Source organism: Solea senegalensis, unplaced genomic scaffold (assembly GCF_019176455.1).
Source record: "Solea senegalensis isolate Sse05_10M unplaced genomic scaffold, IFAPA_SoseM_1 scf7180000016426, whole genome shotgun sequence".
Lineage (NCBI taxonomy): Eukaryota > Metazoa > Chordata > Actinopteri > Pleuronectiformes > Soleidae > Solea > Solea senegalensis.
Genome location: NW_025321779.1, coordinates 1 through 14,595, shown reverse-complemented (window position 1 = coordinate 14,595; position 14,595 = coordinate 1). Strand labels below are relative to the sequence as shown.

The 14,595-nt window shown below is 40.2% G+C and overlaps 1 protein-coding gene and 1 long non-coding RNA gene across 2 annotated transcripts; both read right to left on the bottom strand.

The window, feature by feature from the left end:
• Positions 1 to 6: 6 nt before the first annotated feature.
• Positions 7 to 2,083, bottom strand: LOC122763075 (phospholipase A2 inhibitor and Ly6/PLAUR domain-containing protein-like). Its single transcript, XM_044018186.1, has 5 exons — positions 2,035 to 2,083; positions 1,146 to 1,247; positions 887 to 1,054; positions 662 to 785; positions 7 to 199 (listed from the first exon to the last, which is right to left on the bottom strand). The coding sequence occupies exons 1-5, from the start codon at positions 2,081 to 2,083 to the stop codon at positions 7 to 9; spliced, it is 636 nt and encodes a 211-aa protein (XP_043874121.1).
• Positions 2,084 to 7,464: 5,381 nt separating this feature from the next.
• LOC122763076 lies at positions 7,465 to 11,767 on the bottom strand. Its single transcript, XR_006358856.1, has 3 exons — positions 11,742 to 11,767; positions 11,314 to 11,315; positions 7,465 to 7,518 (listed from the first exon to the last, which is right to left on the bottom strand). It is a non-coding gene; the product is annotated as an uncharacterized LOC122763076 (long non-coding RNA).
• Positions 11,768 to 14,595: the final 2,828 nt, after the last annotated feature.

Here is a 14,595-nt window from a genome sequence, read left to right as displayed (position 1 = left end):
GTTGGGTCAGTAGTTGTTGTGGTTGGAGAAGTCGTTGTGGTTGGAGTAGTCATTGTAGTTGTTGGAGCAGTTGTTGTAGTTGTGGGTGTAGTAGTAGTCGTGGTTGGAGAAGTAGTAGTTGTGGCTGGAGCAGTAGTTGTGGCTGGAGAAGTAGTTGTTGTGGTTGGAGCAGTAGCTGTAGTTAGTGCTGTAGTTGTTGCTGTCAGAGTGTTACATAGATTTGTTCCACAACAGGCAGGTCCACTGTTTATACTACCAACATCTTGCACAAAAGGGAGTGTCCCCAGGCTGGCAGATGCTGCACACATGTTTGTCGATGCACAACCAAAGGCAGGCGAAGTCGTGGCCCCATCTGACACTGAAGACACAATAATTTCCATATTGTTCATTAATTTATCTTCTGTGGAAATTCTAGCCTTGGTGTTTCAATCTCTTTTAAAATGTGTTTCTTTTATTTAAAGCTCCAACAATCGATCAGTCTATATACTGAACACACGCGCACGCACGCATGTCTGTGTGTCCAGAATGTATATTGTATATATTTCAGTATAGATATTGGAAATCTTGGTGAAAGAAACATAGCAGCCCTAAACCTAAAAAAAAAACAGTTAAACTAATGTCAACCGTGACCGTCAACAATGAGTAAAAGATAAAAGAAGACGACTCACGGCTTGCTTGAAAGCAGCGATCCTCTGTTCCATAACATGTTAATGAAGTGGTGCATAGAGAGGTGGCAGGGTCACATACATAACACAGTAAGCTGTTGGGTGATGGAGTAGTGGGGACTGAAACAGAAAATAACGACATGGTGTTTTTTACGAATTGAGAACATTCTCTCACTCCTTATAATTAGCATTAAATGTGATAATCATCCACCTGTACTTACAAGATAGAGTGGCTGAGTTGCAGTTATCTGAGTCGCAGCACGTAGCAGATGCAATTGCACTTGAAACACCCAAATTAACAGAAAATGTCTGGGAGCCTGTGACTGGACACAGGGAGGACGATGCACATGCTTTGAAGATTTGTGTTCCAGGAGTTCCAGATGAAACCGCTGCAGAGTCAAAGTGCAGTTTGTTAATTATATTTTCACAGCACACTTGTTTGTCAATGAATAGTTACAAATGATGTGTTGAAAAAAGTACCTGTTATGGCAGCAGTTATACACATTGTCTCTGTGTCACATGTTAGTGGCACTGTGCTTGTACAATCGTCATCTGTGCAAGTCTGACACAAAAGTGCTCCAGCTGTAAAGTGAGGAGAAATATGGATGAGTGCATTTAAAATCTAAAGCAACTTTACATTGCTGTAATTGTTTATTAGGTTTCATTTAAAAATGTTTAAATGACATTCAAAAAATGTCTCAGTCCAAAGATAGCTGTATTGCATTCATTTAAAATAAATAATAAAATTAAGTGCTCTTTTTTTCAAACTATTGAGATAATGTTTCTTGATTTTATTTATGGCTCTAAATTTATAAAAAAAAAAAAATTTGGCTTTGAATTCATGACTTTTTTTGAGCTGAGAAGCTTTCTTTTCCGTCTTGATCCATCAATTGACATTGACATTGGGGGATTCTCCTGTCTTTACGTAATATTGATTGTATTGTTATTAGTTTGTTGACTTCACGCAGGCACCTAGAGCTAGCATTTATTTTTCTTTTTTTCTTTTTTAAATTTCATAAATTCAGAGCCTGGGAAAATAAATGAATAATAAATCCAAACGATGTTTTTTTCAGGAAAAATTATCATCTAATTAATTTAAAAACAACACTACAACTTGCTGAATCTAAAATGCACAAGCTCCATAATGTTTAAAAGTTTGTTTAATTATACAGTTAACAAAATCCTTTTACACTCCCTCAGTCTTTAGACTATATTTAAAAGAATTAATTTGTCTAATTAATTTAAAGCCTTTGTTGAGTGTGAAATTGTAATTCTCTCTTAAAAATCCATCCAGTTAAATCATTTCAATTAAAATCACTTGTCAGTTGCTGCTTTAAAATTATTGTATAAATAAGAATAAATAAGTTACCTGTACTGGAGAGAGCCATTATCAAAGTCAAAGAAAGGAGCCACTGCATCATGATGTACACTCTACGTAAATTCCATGGACTCGTCTGTCTGGATGCTGATCTCTTTAAATATTGTACAGGTGTTGAATATATTTATAACAGATGCATGTCTAAAATATTCAAGTATTTGTGTCAGTCCCTCTTTTGTCTCAGTCAAATGTCACATCAATTCCTCCCAACAGACCCACCATTCAATTTACTTAAGTTTACTACTTACTACTACTTAAAAAACAATATTAACTTGGACTGCACACAGTCATTACAGGGCCCTCGCTTCCAATGCCTCAGCACGGAAGTCGGGGAGTGAAGCAGTTCCCTGACCTCACTTTTGAATGACCTCAACTTTTCGCCTTTGATGTGTGTAACTCATTTACGCCGGGTGCAAATGGCCAAAATGGACGCCAAAATTCAAAAAGGCTGTCTTCCTGTTGAGTTGAGGCCATGGTTACGGTTGACTTTTTTGTTCGTCTTGGTCTGTAACATCTTCCTACCAAATTTCAAGAAATTCTTTGGAACTCAATGTATGTCGAAGTCATAGGGCACTTTTCTTTTTCTGTTTCGTGGCTAATGGTGGAAAATCGCCAAACACCAAGGGTTGCCGTGGCCACACCATTTTGAATCTGCCAAACTTTTCAACATTTCATTTTTGATGTGTCTAGTACAAATTGGTGCATGTTTTATGTTGGTATGACAAAAAACGTGGTCGGTCAAATTCTCTCATTTACGTAGGGTGCAAATCACCAAAATTGACGCCGGAATTTAAAAAGGCAGACTTCCTGTTGAATTGAGGCCATGGTTACGGTAAACATTTTTTTTTGTCCTTGTCTATAACATCTTCCCACCAAGTTTTGGGACATTCGGTGAAACTAAATTTTGCCTCGGTTTTCGCCGCTATAGAACCCTTGAACAACGCACGGGCTCGGGAACTATACCAATATCGCATTTTCGCCAGACCTTTCTGGAGTCTTTATGCACATTAACCCTCTCAAAAATGACCGGAAAGCCACAAATTAAATGTTACTAAAAGATATTATGAAAATAATTTTATGCAATAACAGGTTGCATATTTTATCAAGTTTCATGTTATCTGATTAAATGTAATGATAACAAAAGTATCTGTAGAACTAAAATTAACCACAGGGATTTAGTCTTTATATTTTCCTTATTTTACTTCTTAAATAATACCTCACAAAATCAAATATATTTTCTGGGCAGTAACTTCTCTTGTTTTGTTTCATTCATCTTAGAGCATAAAGTGTAAAGAGGGCCAAGCATTTTGATTATGTTCATGTTAATGTTCATGACTGGAATTGCTTTTGGTCAGATCTATCTGATCTGATTTTTTTCTTCTGTAAATCAATTGGATACACTGAAAATAGATTAGATTAGATTACATGCAGAAATGCAGTGCACATAGTAACACAAGAACAATATTGTTACTACAATACAAATTGTTTAGCTGAACTGACACGTGAAATGCAGTGATCACTGACAATGATTGTTGACACAATCTTTGGTCTTTCATACAGCCTCCATATGTGGAGGAGACCTAAATTATCTTATTTTATGGACTTAATAGTTTATACAGTATACACAGCTGGCTTGGGTCTGCCTTTTCTTAGTTATGCTGCTACAGGATTGTTATTGTCTGAGGACTGAACTGAAGATTTGGTATTTATGCTGCCACATTCTGGCAGCATGGTTGCAGATGATGTATCTTACATTAGCAGCCATGTAAAAGATGTGTCTGAAGTGTCCGTCTACTGACTAATCTTTTTGGCATATCTCCTAGTCCAAACCAGCTTATAGTCGGATATGGGATAAAGGGGTCTTCCATAACACCCAGTAGTGAACTTAAGGCTGCATGATATCACTTGCTACCATGTGTAAACAGTCATGTCACCAAAAGGGGGCAGTGAGATACAGTGCCTTGTGAAAGTATCCGGCCCCCTTGAACTTTTCAACCTTTTGCCACATTTGAGGCTTCAAACATAAAGTTATAAAATTGAAATTTTTTGTCAAGAATCAACAACAAGCGGGACACAATCGTGAAGTGGAACGAAATTCATTGGATAATTTATACTTTTTTAACAAATAAAAAACTGAAAAGTGGGGCGTGCAATATTATTCGGCCCCTTTACTTTCAGTGCAGCAAACTCACTCCAGAAGTTCAGTGAGGATCTCTGAATGATCCAATGTTGTCCTAAATGACTGATTATGATAAATAGAATCCACCTGTGTGTAATCAGGTCTCTATATAAATGCACCTGCTCTGTGATAGTCTCAGGATTCTGTTTAAAGCGCAGAGAGCATCATGAAGACCAAGGAACACACCAGGCAGGTCCGAGATACTGTTGTGGGGAAGTTTAAAGCTGGATTTGGATACAAAAAGATTTCCCAAGCTTTAACATTGCAAGGAGCACTGTGCAAGCAATCATATTGAAATGGAAGGAGTATCAGACCACTGCAAATCAGAATCAGAATCAGAATCAGCTTTATTGGCCAAGTATGTAACACATACAAGGAATTTGACTCCGGTTTTTCAAACACACGCTGTACATGAAACATAGACATCAACATAACTTAACATACATTTGACAAGAGTGAATAAAAAAGGTGACCAGAGGTCCGGTTTATTTTTAAATATATATATATATAAACGATAAAGTGCAGATAGTGAATAGATAAATAAACAAATAAACTGGTCAAGTGTTCAGTAATGTGACGGCCTGGGGGAAGAAACTGTTCTTGTGTCTAGCAGTTTTGGTGTACAGTGTTCTGTAACGCCTGCCAGAGGGAAGAAGATCAAACAGGTTATTTCCGGGATGTGATGGATCTGCAGAGATACTACCTGCCCGTTTCTTGACTCTGGATGTGTTCAAGTCCTGGATGGTGGGCAGTTTGACACCAATGATTCTCTCTGCAGTCCTGATGGTGCGATTCAGTCTGTTTCTGTCCTGTTTGGTGGCTGATGCAAACCAAACGATGATGGAGGTGCAGAGAACAGACTGGACTATTGCTGTGTAGAACTGGATCAGCAGCTCCTGGGGCAGGTTGTACTTCCTGAGCTGTCGCAGGAAGTAAAGCCTCTGCTGGGCCTTTTTGACTATGGAGTCAATGTTTGGTGCCCACTTTAGGTCATGGGAGATGGTGGATCCTAGAAACCTGAAGGTTTCCACAGCAGACACAGTGTTATTGAGGATGGTGAGGGGGGGCAGAGCAGGGGAGTTACTCCTGAAGTCCACTGTCATCTCCACAGTTTTGAGCGTGTTCAGCTCCAGGTTGTTCTGACCACACCAGAGGACCAGTTGTTCCACCTCCCGTCTGTATGCAGACTCGTCACCGTCCCGGATGAGGCCGATGACTGTTGTGTCGTCTGCAAACTTCAGGAGTTTGACAGATGGGTCACTCGAGGTGCAGTCGTTAGTATAGAGGGAGAAGAGCAGTGGGGAGAGCACACATCCCTGGGGGGCGCCAGTGCTGATTGTCCGGGTGCTGGAAGTGATTTTCCCCAGTCTCACCTGCTGGCTCCTATCTGTTTGTAATCCACTGACAGGTGGGGGCTGAGACGGAGAGCTGGGTGAGTTTGGAGTGCAGGATGTCCGGGATGATGGTGTTGAACGCCGAGCTTAAGTCCACAAACAGGATCCTAGCATATGTCCCTGGGGAGTCGAGGTGATGCAGGATGTAATGCAGACCCATATTGATGGCATCATCCACTGACCTGTTTGCCCGATATGCAAACTGCAGGGGGTCCAGCAGGGGGCCTGTGATGTCCTTCAGGTGGCACAACACCAGTCTCTCAAAGGCCTTCATGACCACAGACGTCAGGGCCACGGGCCTGTAGTCATTTAGACCTGAGATTGCTGGTTTCTTGGGGACCGGGATTATTGTAGAGTGTTTGAAGCAGGAGGGGACTTCACACAGCTCCAGTGATCTGTTGAAGATCTGGGTAAAGATGGGGGCCAGCTGGTCGGCACAGACCTTCAGACAGGAGGGTGACACGCCGTCTGGGCCTGGAGCTTTCCTGGACTTCTGTTTCCTGAAGAGCTGACACACATCTTCTTCACAGATCCTGAGTGATGGTGGGGGGTCAGGAGGGAGGGGTGATGGTGGTGCAGGGGGAGATGAGGGTTGTTTGATGTTGGATCGGGTGATGGGTGTGAATGTTGGCTTCTCAAACCTGCAGTAGAAGACATTCAGGTCGTCAGCCAGTTCACGGTTCGCTGCTATGTGGGGGGATGGTCTCCTGTAGTTGGTGAGCTCTTGTAGACCTCTCCACACTGACGCAGGCTTGTTAGCTGAGAACCTGTTTTTCAGCTTCTCAGTGTAACACCTCTTTGCCACTTTGATCTCCTTTGTCAGTGAGTTCCTGGTAGTATTGTACAGGACTCTGTCCCCACTTCTGTAGGCCTCCTCCTTGGCCTGACGAAGCAGCCTTAGTTTAGCAGTGAACCAAGGTTTATTGTTGTTGTATGTGCAGAAGGTTTTGGTCGGCACACACATGTCCTCACAAAACCTGGTGTAGCATGTCACAGTGTCAGTGAGTTCATCCAGATCTGTAGCAGCAGCCACAAAAACACTCCAATCTGTGCAGTCAAAGCAGGCCTGTAACTCCAACTTTGACTCTGTGGTCCATCTCTTCACAGTCTTCACTACAGGCTTAGCAGATTTGAATTTCTGCCTGTAGTTTGGGAGAAGATGGATCATGCAGTGATCAGAGAGCCCCAAGGCTGCACGGGGGACAGAGCGATATGCATCCTTTAAGATGGTGTAGCAATGGTCCAGAGTGTTTTTGTCCCTAGTGGGACACTTAACATGTTGTTTGTATTTTGGCAGTTCACGGCTGAGGTTTGCTCTGTTAAAGTCCCCAAGAACAATGAGCAGGGAATCTGGATGTTTCCTCTCCATGTCCGTTATCTGGTCAGCCAAGTGTTGTAAAGCCTCAGTAACACACGCCTGAGGTGGGATGTAAACACCAACCAGAATAAACGAGGAGAACTCCCGCGGTGAATAAAACGGCTTGCAGTTTATGAAAAAAGACTCCAAGTGAGGGCTGCATGATTTGCGCAACACTGTGACATCTGTACACCAACCTTCGTTAATATAGAAGCAGATTCCACCTCCCTTCCTCTTCCCCGAGAGCTCCGTTACGCGGTCCGCACGGAGAAGTTGAAAGTCTGGAAGATGTAATCCGGTGTCCGGGATGTATTCACTGAGCCAGGTTTCAGTAAAACACAGGGCAGCAGATCTGTGAAGGTCCGAGTTTCTACTGTTGAGAAGCAGCAGTTCCTCCATTTTATTGTTCAGGGAGCGGACATTCGCCAGATGTATAGACGGGAGCGCTGTCCGAAAACCCCGCTGTCTGAGCTTAACGAGCACGCCGGCTAGCTTGCCCCGTCTGCGTCTCCTGAACATCCTACAGAGAGCTGCTGCTCCTCCAACTAAAAGTTCAGTGAAAACACCAGAATCGCTGGGAAACGGCGAAAAAGTGTGACCATTTGAATGCTCAGACTGTAAAAGTTCCTCTCGAGTGTATTGGATGATGGAGGGACGACTTAGAACGCGACAAATAAACAAAAACAAACAAAGTACTGCGGAGCGAAGCACCGAGGCAGCCGTCCGTGGCGCCATCTTGATCGAAATCTACCAAGACCCGGCCGTCCCTCCAAACTTTCATCTCGAATAAGGAGAAGACTGATCAGAGATGCAGTCAAGAGGCCCATGATCACTCTGGATGAACTGCAGAGATCTACAGCTGAGGTGGGAGAGTCTGTCCATAGGACAACAATCAGTCATACACTGCACAAATCTGGCCTTTATGGAAGAGTGGCAAGAAGAAAGCCATTTCTCAAAGAAATCCATAAAAAGTCTTGTTTAATGTTTGCCACAAGCCATCTGGGAGACACACCAAACATGTGGAAGAAGGTGCTCTGGTCAGATGAAACCAAAATTGAACTTTTTGGCCACAATGCAAAACGATATGTTTGACGTAAAAGCAACACAGCTCATCACCCTGAACACACCATCCCCACTGTCAAGTAAAAAATAAAATAAAATAAAGAACACTTTGGTCCAAAATGTCTGACAATCAAAATATCGAATAATGCAGAAAAATGCATAATACAACAAAAACTGCATTACAGTTCTGAATCTGTACACGATATAGTATAAAACAATATTTACCTGAACAAAACAATGTGTGATGTCACAGCAGGTCTTGAATATTTTTTTATACATTTATTTTATTATTTTGTCTTAACTTGCACATTGTTTAAGCCATATCTCAAGAATTCTTTGATATATTTTCATCAAATTTGGCACAAACTCAAACCTCAAAGATTATTAGAATTTTTTTAAGGTCAAGTGCACTGTAACCTCACATTTTATTTTTAAAGTATTTAACTTAAGTAACTAAAAAAAAGAAACAGTAAAAATGTTCTCAGATTTCGCAAAAACTAAAATTTTTATTAGAGAACTAACTGATTAAGTGTGACTTTGTGTATTCTGAACAAGAGAGACATTGTTCATCTCTTAGCTATTACTATCATCAGAGCCATCTTCCCATGTGCTTTTACCCTCTGTTTCCATGGAAATATTGGCACAATTTTGGCACAGACACAAATCAGTACAGGAGAGTCTTGCAGACATACAGGAACATCTTCCTGTCTCACATTTGCTCTGCTTGCAGCTGCAGTGGACTACCTTTAACACACTCTCAGGGGCAGGATTTGTAGTCATCCATGTAACTTTTAACTCCCCATCCTCAATGTGCCATCCATTGCCATTGGGTGAAGGAGCAGACATTATGGATGAGGTAGTCTATCTATCAGCCTATCTGCAGACAATGTTTCAACAAAAACCAGTTTGCAGTTGTTGCGCTTGCTGGGGCATTGAGACACCAGTTGGGGAAAGTCCAGGGTCAGCCTTCTCTTTAATTTATCCTGCCTGCAACATAAGAACACAGGGAAAGAGGAGCACAAGGGTGTAAATAAAGATATATTCAAACTAAAAAGTATTAGTAGTTTAAATATACTATCAAAGCCTTTTTTTAAATTATTTATTATTCTTTTGATATTTTCCAGTATAAAAGTGTTTTACATCGCTGCCAAAAAAAAAGCTTCTGTTGTTACCAGTAGTTAGAAGCATCACGATCTTCATGTTTTTGCACCGTATTCAAAAACATTCGTCGTAGCTGGTTCATTCTCAGCACCTCCTGATTTACTATTATTCTTTGGCGGATGATCCTCTCGCAGAATATGTTGTAGCTGGCATCAAAGGTTGGTTCACTTCTGAAAAGAAACACACACACACAAATTTAATATGTGCCAAAAGGTATGCAGTCAAGATTGTAGCTACAATACAAACAGCCTTTACAAGTGCATCTAAAACAAATGTAATATCATGGAAAGGTCCATTCAAAAAGTGAAACTTTTATTTATTCTATATTGATTTCATCATTTTTGACACTGTATCGGTCATGCTTCTAGAATATGAATTGTAATTTATAATGTGTATATAATTGATAATGGAATTGAATAACTCACACTTCTTTGTCTGCGGTTCCAGTAACTGTTACCTCAGACTTTGTCAGGAACCTGGTGTATTGTCTGTAACAGGACTTGTGGTACCGCACCTCCATGGGCACACAGTCTCTGTCTTGTATATGCAAGAGAATGCTACAGTCTTGCTTTATCCTGGCAGCGTTTATCAACTGGCCTAAAAATGAAAGATGATTAAATGGTTTGTATGTGTGTAAGTGCTGTGTGTGTGTGTGTGCGTGTGTCTGTGTTTACCTGCTGAAAGCGTTTCTGCCTGTGAAAGATGGTCCCTTCTGCCGTTTGCCTCCCACAGTAATGCTCTTGTCCGTTTTCTTGCAAATTATACAAAAGGCAGGGAGCACAGGACCAGCAGAACCAATAGGCAGGCTCGTCTTCGATCTTAGTTTTTTTTTTTTGTCAATGAACCGCCGATAACAAGTCGGGTGAAACCCAGCGTCATCAGGAATATCTTTATATTCAACATCGATACAGGATTTGAATGTCTCGGCTACTTTATGAGATTCGCCATGAAAGCAGAGCCACCGTTGTAGACAATTCCTGTAAGTATCCCACCTAATAATAGTGAAATCATTCACCTCTTCATTTTGTACAGATGTAACATGCATGTAGCATATTTTGTTTTCGAACTTTTTTAAGGGGTTTCAGATGTTTTAGAGTATTTTCCTCTTCATCGCTAGACGTTATTGACATCGCCATCTTGGATCTGCGCGGCAACCTGATTGGTCGAATGTGAAGCATGTGACAAAAACGTCACCTCGGGACGAAAATATTGTTACGCTAAGCAAGAAATAGTCCCAACTTTAAACACTAATCACAGAAATTCTGCAGGATGTCAAGTGGAGAACTTTTTTTTTCTCGTTGAAAACCAAAATATCTTTTTTAAGAACCAAAAATCTTTTAGTGCCCCGACATGGGAACGAGATGAAACGAGAAACGGGTTCACCTTATGGCCATTAATGCGCAAGTATTCACATAATTGATTAGCAACTCCCTTTTCTAAGATTTTAGAAACAAAGGGAGGATTAGATCTAGGTCGGTAATTAACTAAAATATCTGGGTCAAGGGTCACTTTTTTGAGAAGGGGTTTAATAACTGCTGTTTTAAACATTTGGGGCACATATCCACTTAATAAGGATAGATTAATTTGAGTTAATATAGAGCTGTTAATTAAAGGAAACACATCTTTAAACAGTTTGGTGGGGATAGGCTCTAACTGACAGGTTGATTGCTTAGATGATGAAACTAATGATGTTAACTCAGGGAGATCGATAGGGGAGAAACTGTCTAACTATGCAGCTGGTGCTTCTAAAGCTCTTGTGCTAAAAGATGAGTCAGTCCCAATATGAGGGAGGAGATTATCAATTTTTTCTCTAATTGAAGTTATTTTAAAGGAATAGTGTTAAAGGAATAGATGGTTCAGTGGAGCTGTGGCTGTGTCAGCCTGGCTACAGCGCTGAAAAGAAACCTATGATTATTCTTATTTTCTTCAATTAAAGAAGAATAATAGGCAACTCTAGCTTTGTGTAGGGCTTTTTTATAAGCTACAAAACCATCTTTCCAGGCTATATAAAATTCCTCTAGGTTATTAGAGCGCCATTTTCTTTCCAATCTACGTAATGTCTGTTTAAGAGCATGATTATTGGAGTTAAACCATGGTGCTCGTCTCATCTGATTCACCACTTTCTTTTTCAGAGGGGCAACGCAGTCTAATGTAGTACGCAGTGAGGCTGCTGTACTACCAACAAGGTTATCTACTAGGGCAGGAGTAAAATCACAAGAGGTACCTTCAGATGTACTGACATATGGCTCCGAGTTAAATAAAGGTTACACTGTCTCTTTGAATGTATTAATATTATTATCAGACAGGCACTGGCTGTAGCTGTATTTCTTATTTATGTTATTGTAGTTCATTATTGTACAATTAAATGTGAGTAAATAATGATCAGTAAGGAGAGGGTTTTGAGGAACTATGTTTAAGTTCAATCAATATCAATACCATAAGTTAAAACAAGGCAATGAGTTGGTTTATTAACGTGTTGAATAAAACCTATTGATTCCAACAGTGAGTTAAATGCGCAGCTAAGACTATCACGGTCAACATCTACATGGATGTTGAAATCCCCTACAATTATGATTTTATCTGTCTCTAACTCAGATAAGAACTCAGATAACTCTGATAGGAACTCTGAATAAAGTGCAGGTGGATGATAAACTGTGACTATCATAATTGGTTTCTGTGATTTCCAACTACGATGAGATAGATTAAGTATAAGGCTTTCAAATGATGAATATCCTGGTTTGGGTTTTGGGATTAATAATCTAGTATTAAAAATGGCTGCTACACCTCCTCCTCGGCCTGAGCTTCTAGGTATATGGGTATTAGCATGAGTGGGTGGAGTTGACTCATTTAGACTAATGTAATCTTCTTCACGTAACCAAGTTTCAGTTACACAGAATAAATCAATACAATTGTCAGAAATAAGATCATTTATTAAAACAGATTTTGAGGAGAGAGACCTTATATTTAATAGTCCACATTTAAAAGTGGTATTATTTGACTCTATTTTATTGTTGGTTTTAATCTTTATTAAGTTAGAATGTCTAACTCCTCTTCTGTTTGTTATTGATTTATTTACTTTAGTTTTTACTTTAGTAGGTCGAGGGGCAGACACAGTCTATATGGGTTTTTTAATTGGTGACTGCTCGAAAAGAAGCACAGAGAAGCATGAAAGACTGCAACTCTGTGTCCTGGTCTCAGCTCTGGATTGTCATGGGTTTCTAATAAAATGTCCTAAGCTGCTAGATAAGAGAGCTGCTCCATCCAGAGTGGGATGGACACCGTCTTTCCTCATGAGACCAGGTTTCCCCCAGAAGTTTTGCCAGTTAAAACCCCAAAACCCAATGTTGTTTTCTGGACACCACCTCGACAGCCAGCGATTGAAGTACGACATGCGGCTATACATGTCATCACTGGTTACATTGGGCAAAGGACAAGAGAAAATTACGTTGTCCGACATAGATTGTGCGTACCTACACAGAGACTTAACATTAACTTTAGTGACCTCCGATTGGCGTAATCGGGTGTCATTACTGCCAACGTGAATAATAACTTAAAAAAAAAAAATACTGAATTTACGGTTATCTGTAGCCAGCAGTTTCAGATAAGACTCTATGTCGCCCGCTCTGGCCCCGGGAAAACACCTGACTGTGGTCGCCGAGTCACCAATTACCAGAGTTGGTTTCTCAGTCTGTGTGGTGCTGAGAGGGGAAAACTTGTTTGAGGTGTGAACAGGTTGTTGGTGGACAGGATTCTTAGGCTTAACACTACGCCTCTTACTGCGGACAGTCACCCAGCTGCCCTGTTTGTCTCCCGGCTGTACGGGAGCTGCTGAGGGAGCTAATGCTATGTGGTCCGCACCGACTACTGGGGACTGGCTAACTGATTTAGCTTCTATGGTGCGGAGCCGAGTTTCTACTTCACTAAGTCTCGCCACCACCCTAGCCAGTAAGCTACATTTTTTACAAGTACTTTTATCACTAAAGGAGGCAGAGGAGTAGCTAAACATGTGGCACACAACACAGGAGAGAGCAGGAGAAGGAGAGGGAGAGAGAGAAGCCATCGCTGCTAAGCTAACTTTACGCTAGCAAAGAAAGAAACACCGTACGTGATCTACGTAAACAATAGAGTTTAAGCAGGTGAAAGTATTAGTCTTAGCACTAGTATTAGTAATAAAACGAGTGTTTGTTCAGTTAATCGATCGTTCCAGTAGATAGAAAACCGCAGAGAGCGCAGGAGACACACAGCGTAACACCAGTGGAAGCACAGGAAGTGACACAATACGTTACCGCCCCCCGTGAATGAACTCATCAGTTTGGTTGCACGTTCACACCTGCCCAAAAGAACCAGACTTAACGAGCAGACAAACTAGGTTTCGAAGGACTGGTGTGAATGCACCCTTAGAGAGTCAGATTTCGAGTCAGTAGTCCATGATTGTACAAAAGAGAAATCCTTTTGTTTTATTTAACTACAGTATGCATAAGAATACAGTTATTTATTATCTTATAAGTATTCCAAAACCATGCTATTATTCTTTTTATTTTTTCGCAATTGCACGATGGAAATGCATGAATTGTATTAATCAGTAGGTCATGCAATACCTTTTATATCTGGTAACATTTAGATCTAACACGAACTCAAACGTAAGGAAACAGTACGTCACACTAACATGTTGTGATCATTTTGTGATTTAATACCATGGTGCTCTGCATGAGCTTCTTCGGGTGAAAAATCAGAAAATGTTTTACTGTTAATACCAGGGTATAATTTCACTATACCAGTGTGTGAAGTATATGTGAGAAAGACGAGGATAATGAGAGAGCAAATTATCTTATTGGGAAAAAATTTGCCTCCCGTGAAAAGACCTGTACCTGACTTTGCTCGGCACTATTTACAACATTGTATTTTAACGTTGGTGATAATGGTGTTACTTCAAGAGTCTATTATTTTCTCAGGTGGTACTTGGTATTAAATGTTTGAGAACCACTGATTTAATGCATTTCTTGCATATGGTACCTTTCCTATTTTCTGAAATTAACAGTTAACATACATGCAAACTTTTTTGTGAAAGTTTTTTTTCTTTTTTTTTAACATTCATAAAGATTCATTAAGGTATAACTTCTGTGTCCTGTAATTGAATATGCATGTAGACTGCACTGCAGTATAGTGAATACACTATTTATCATTAAATAGTTTATTTGTTTTTACATTCAGAATTTTATATATGTTTTTTTTAATTTCATCAACGATTTTAGAAATAAAATCACAGTTGCAACAGTTGTCTGTTTTACTGTATATGATAGTAAATATTACAGATGAACAAAATGATGAAACTTAGAGAAAGAGCAGCTCATTTACAGTTATTGGTTGATTTAAATTATGTGTTGTTGTTGGTGAGTCTT

Coding starts and splice junctions, on each gene's coding strand:
- LOC122763075 (XM_044018186.1), bottom strand. CDS start 2,083: ATGCAGTGGCTCCTTTCTTTGACTTTGATAATGGCTCTCTCCAGTACA. Junction 1,248..2,034: donor AATGGCTCTCTCCAGTACAG/GTAACTTATTTA, acceptor CTCACTTTACAG/CTGGAGCACTTTTGTGTCAG. Junction 200..661: donor TTTCAAGCAAGCCGTGAGTC/GTCTTCTTTTAT, acceptor ACACTCTGACAG/CAACAACTACAGCACTAACT.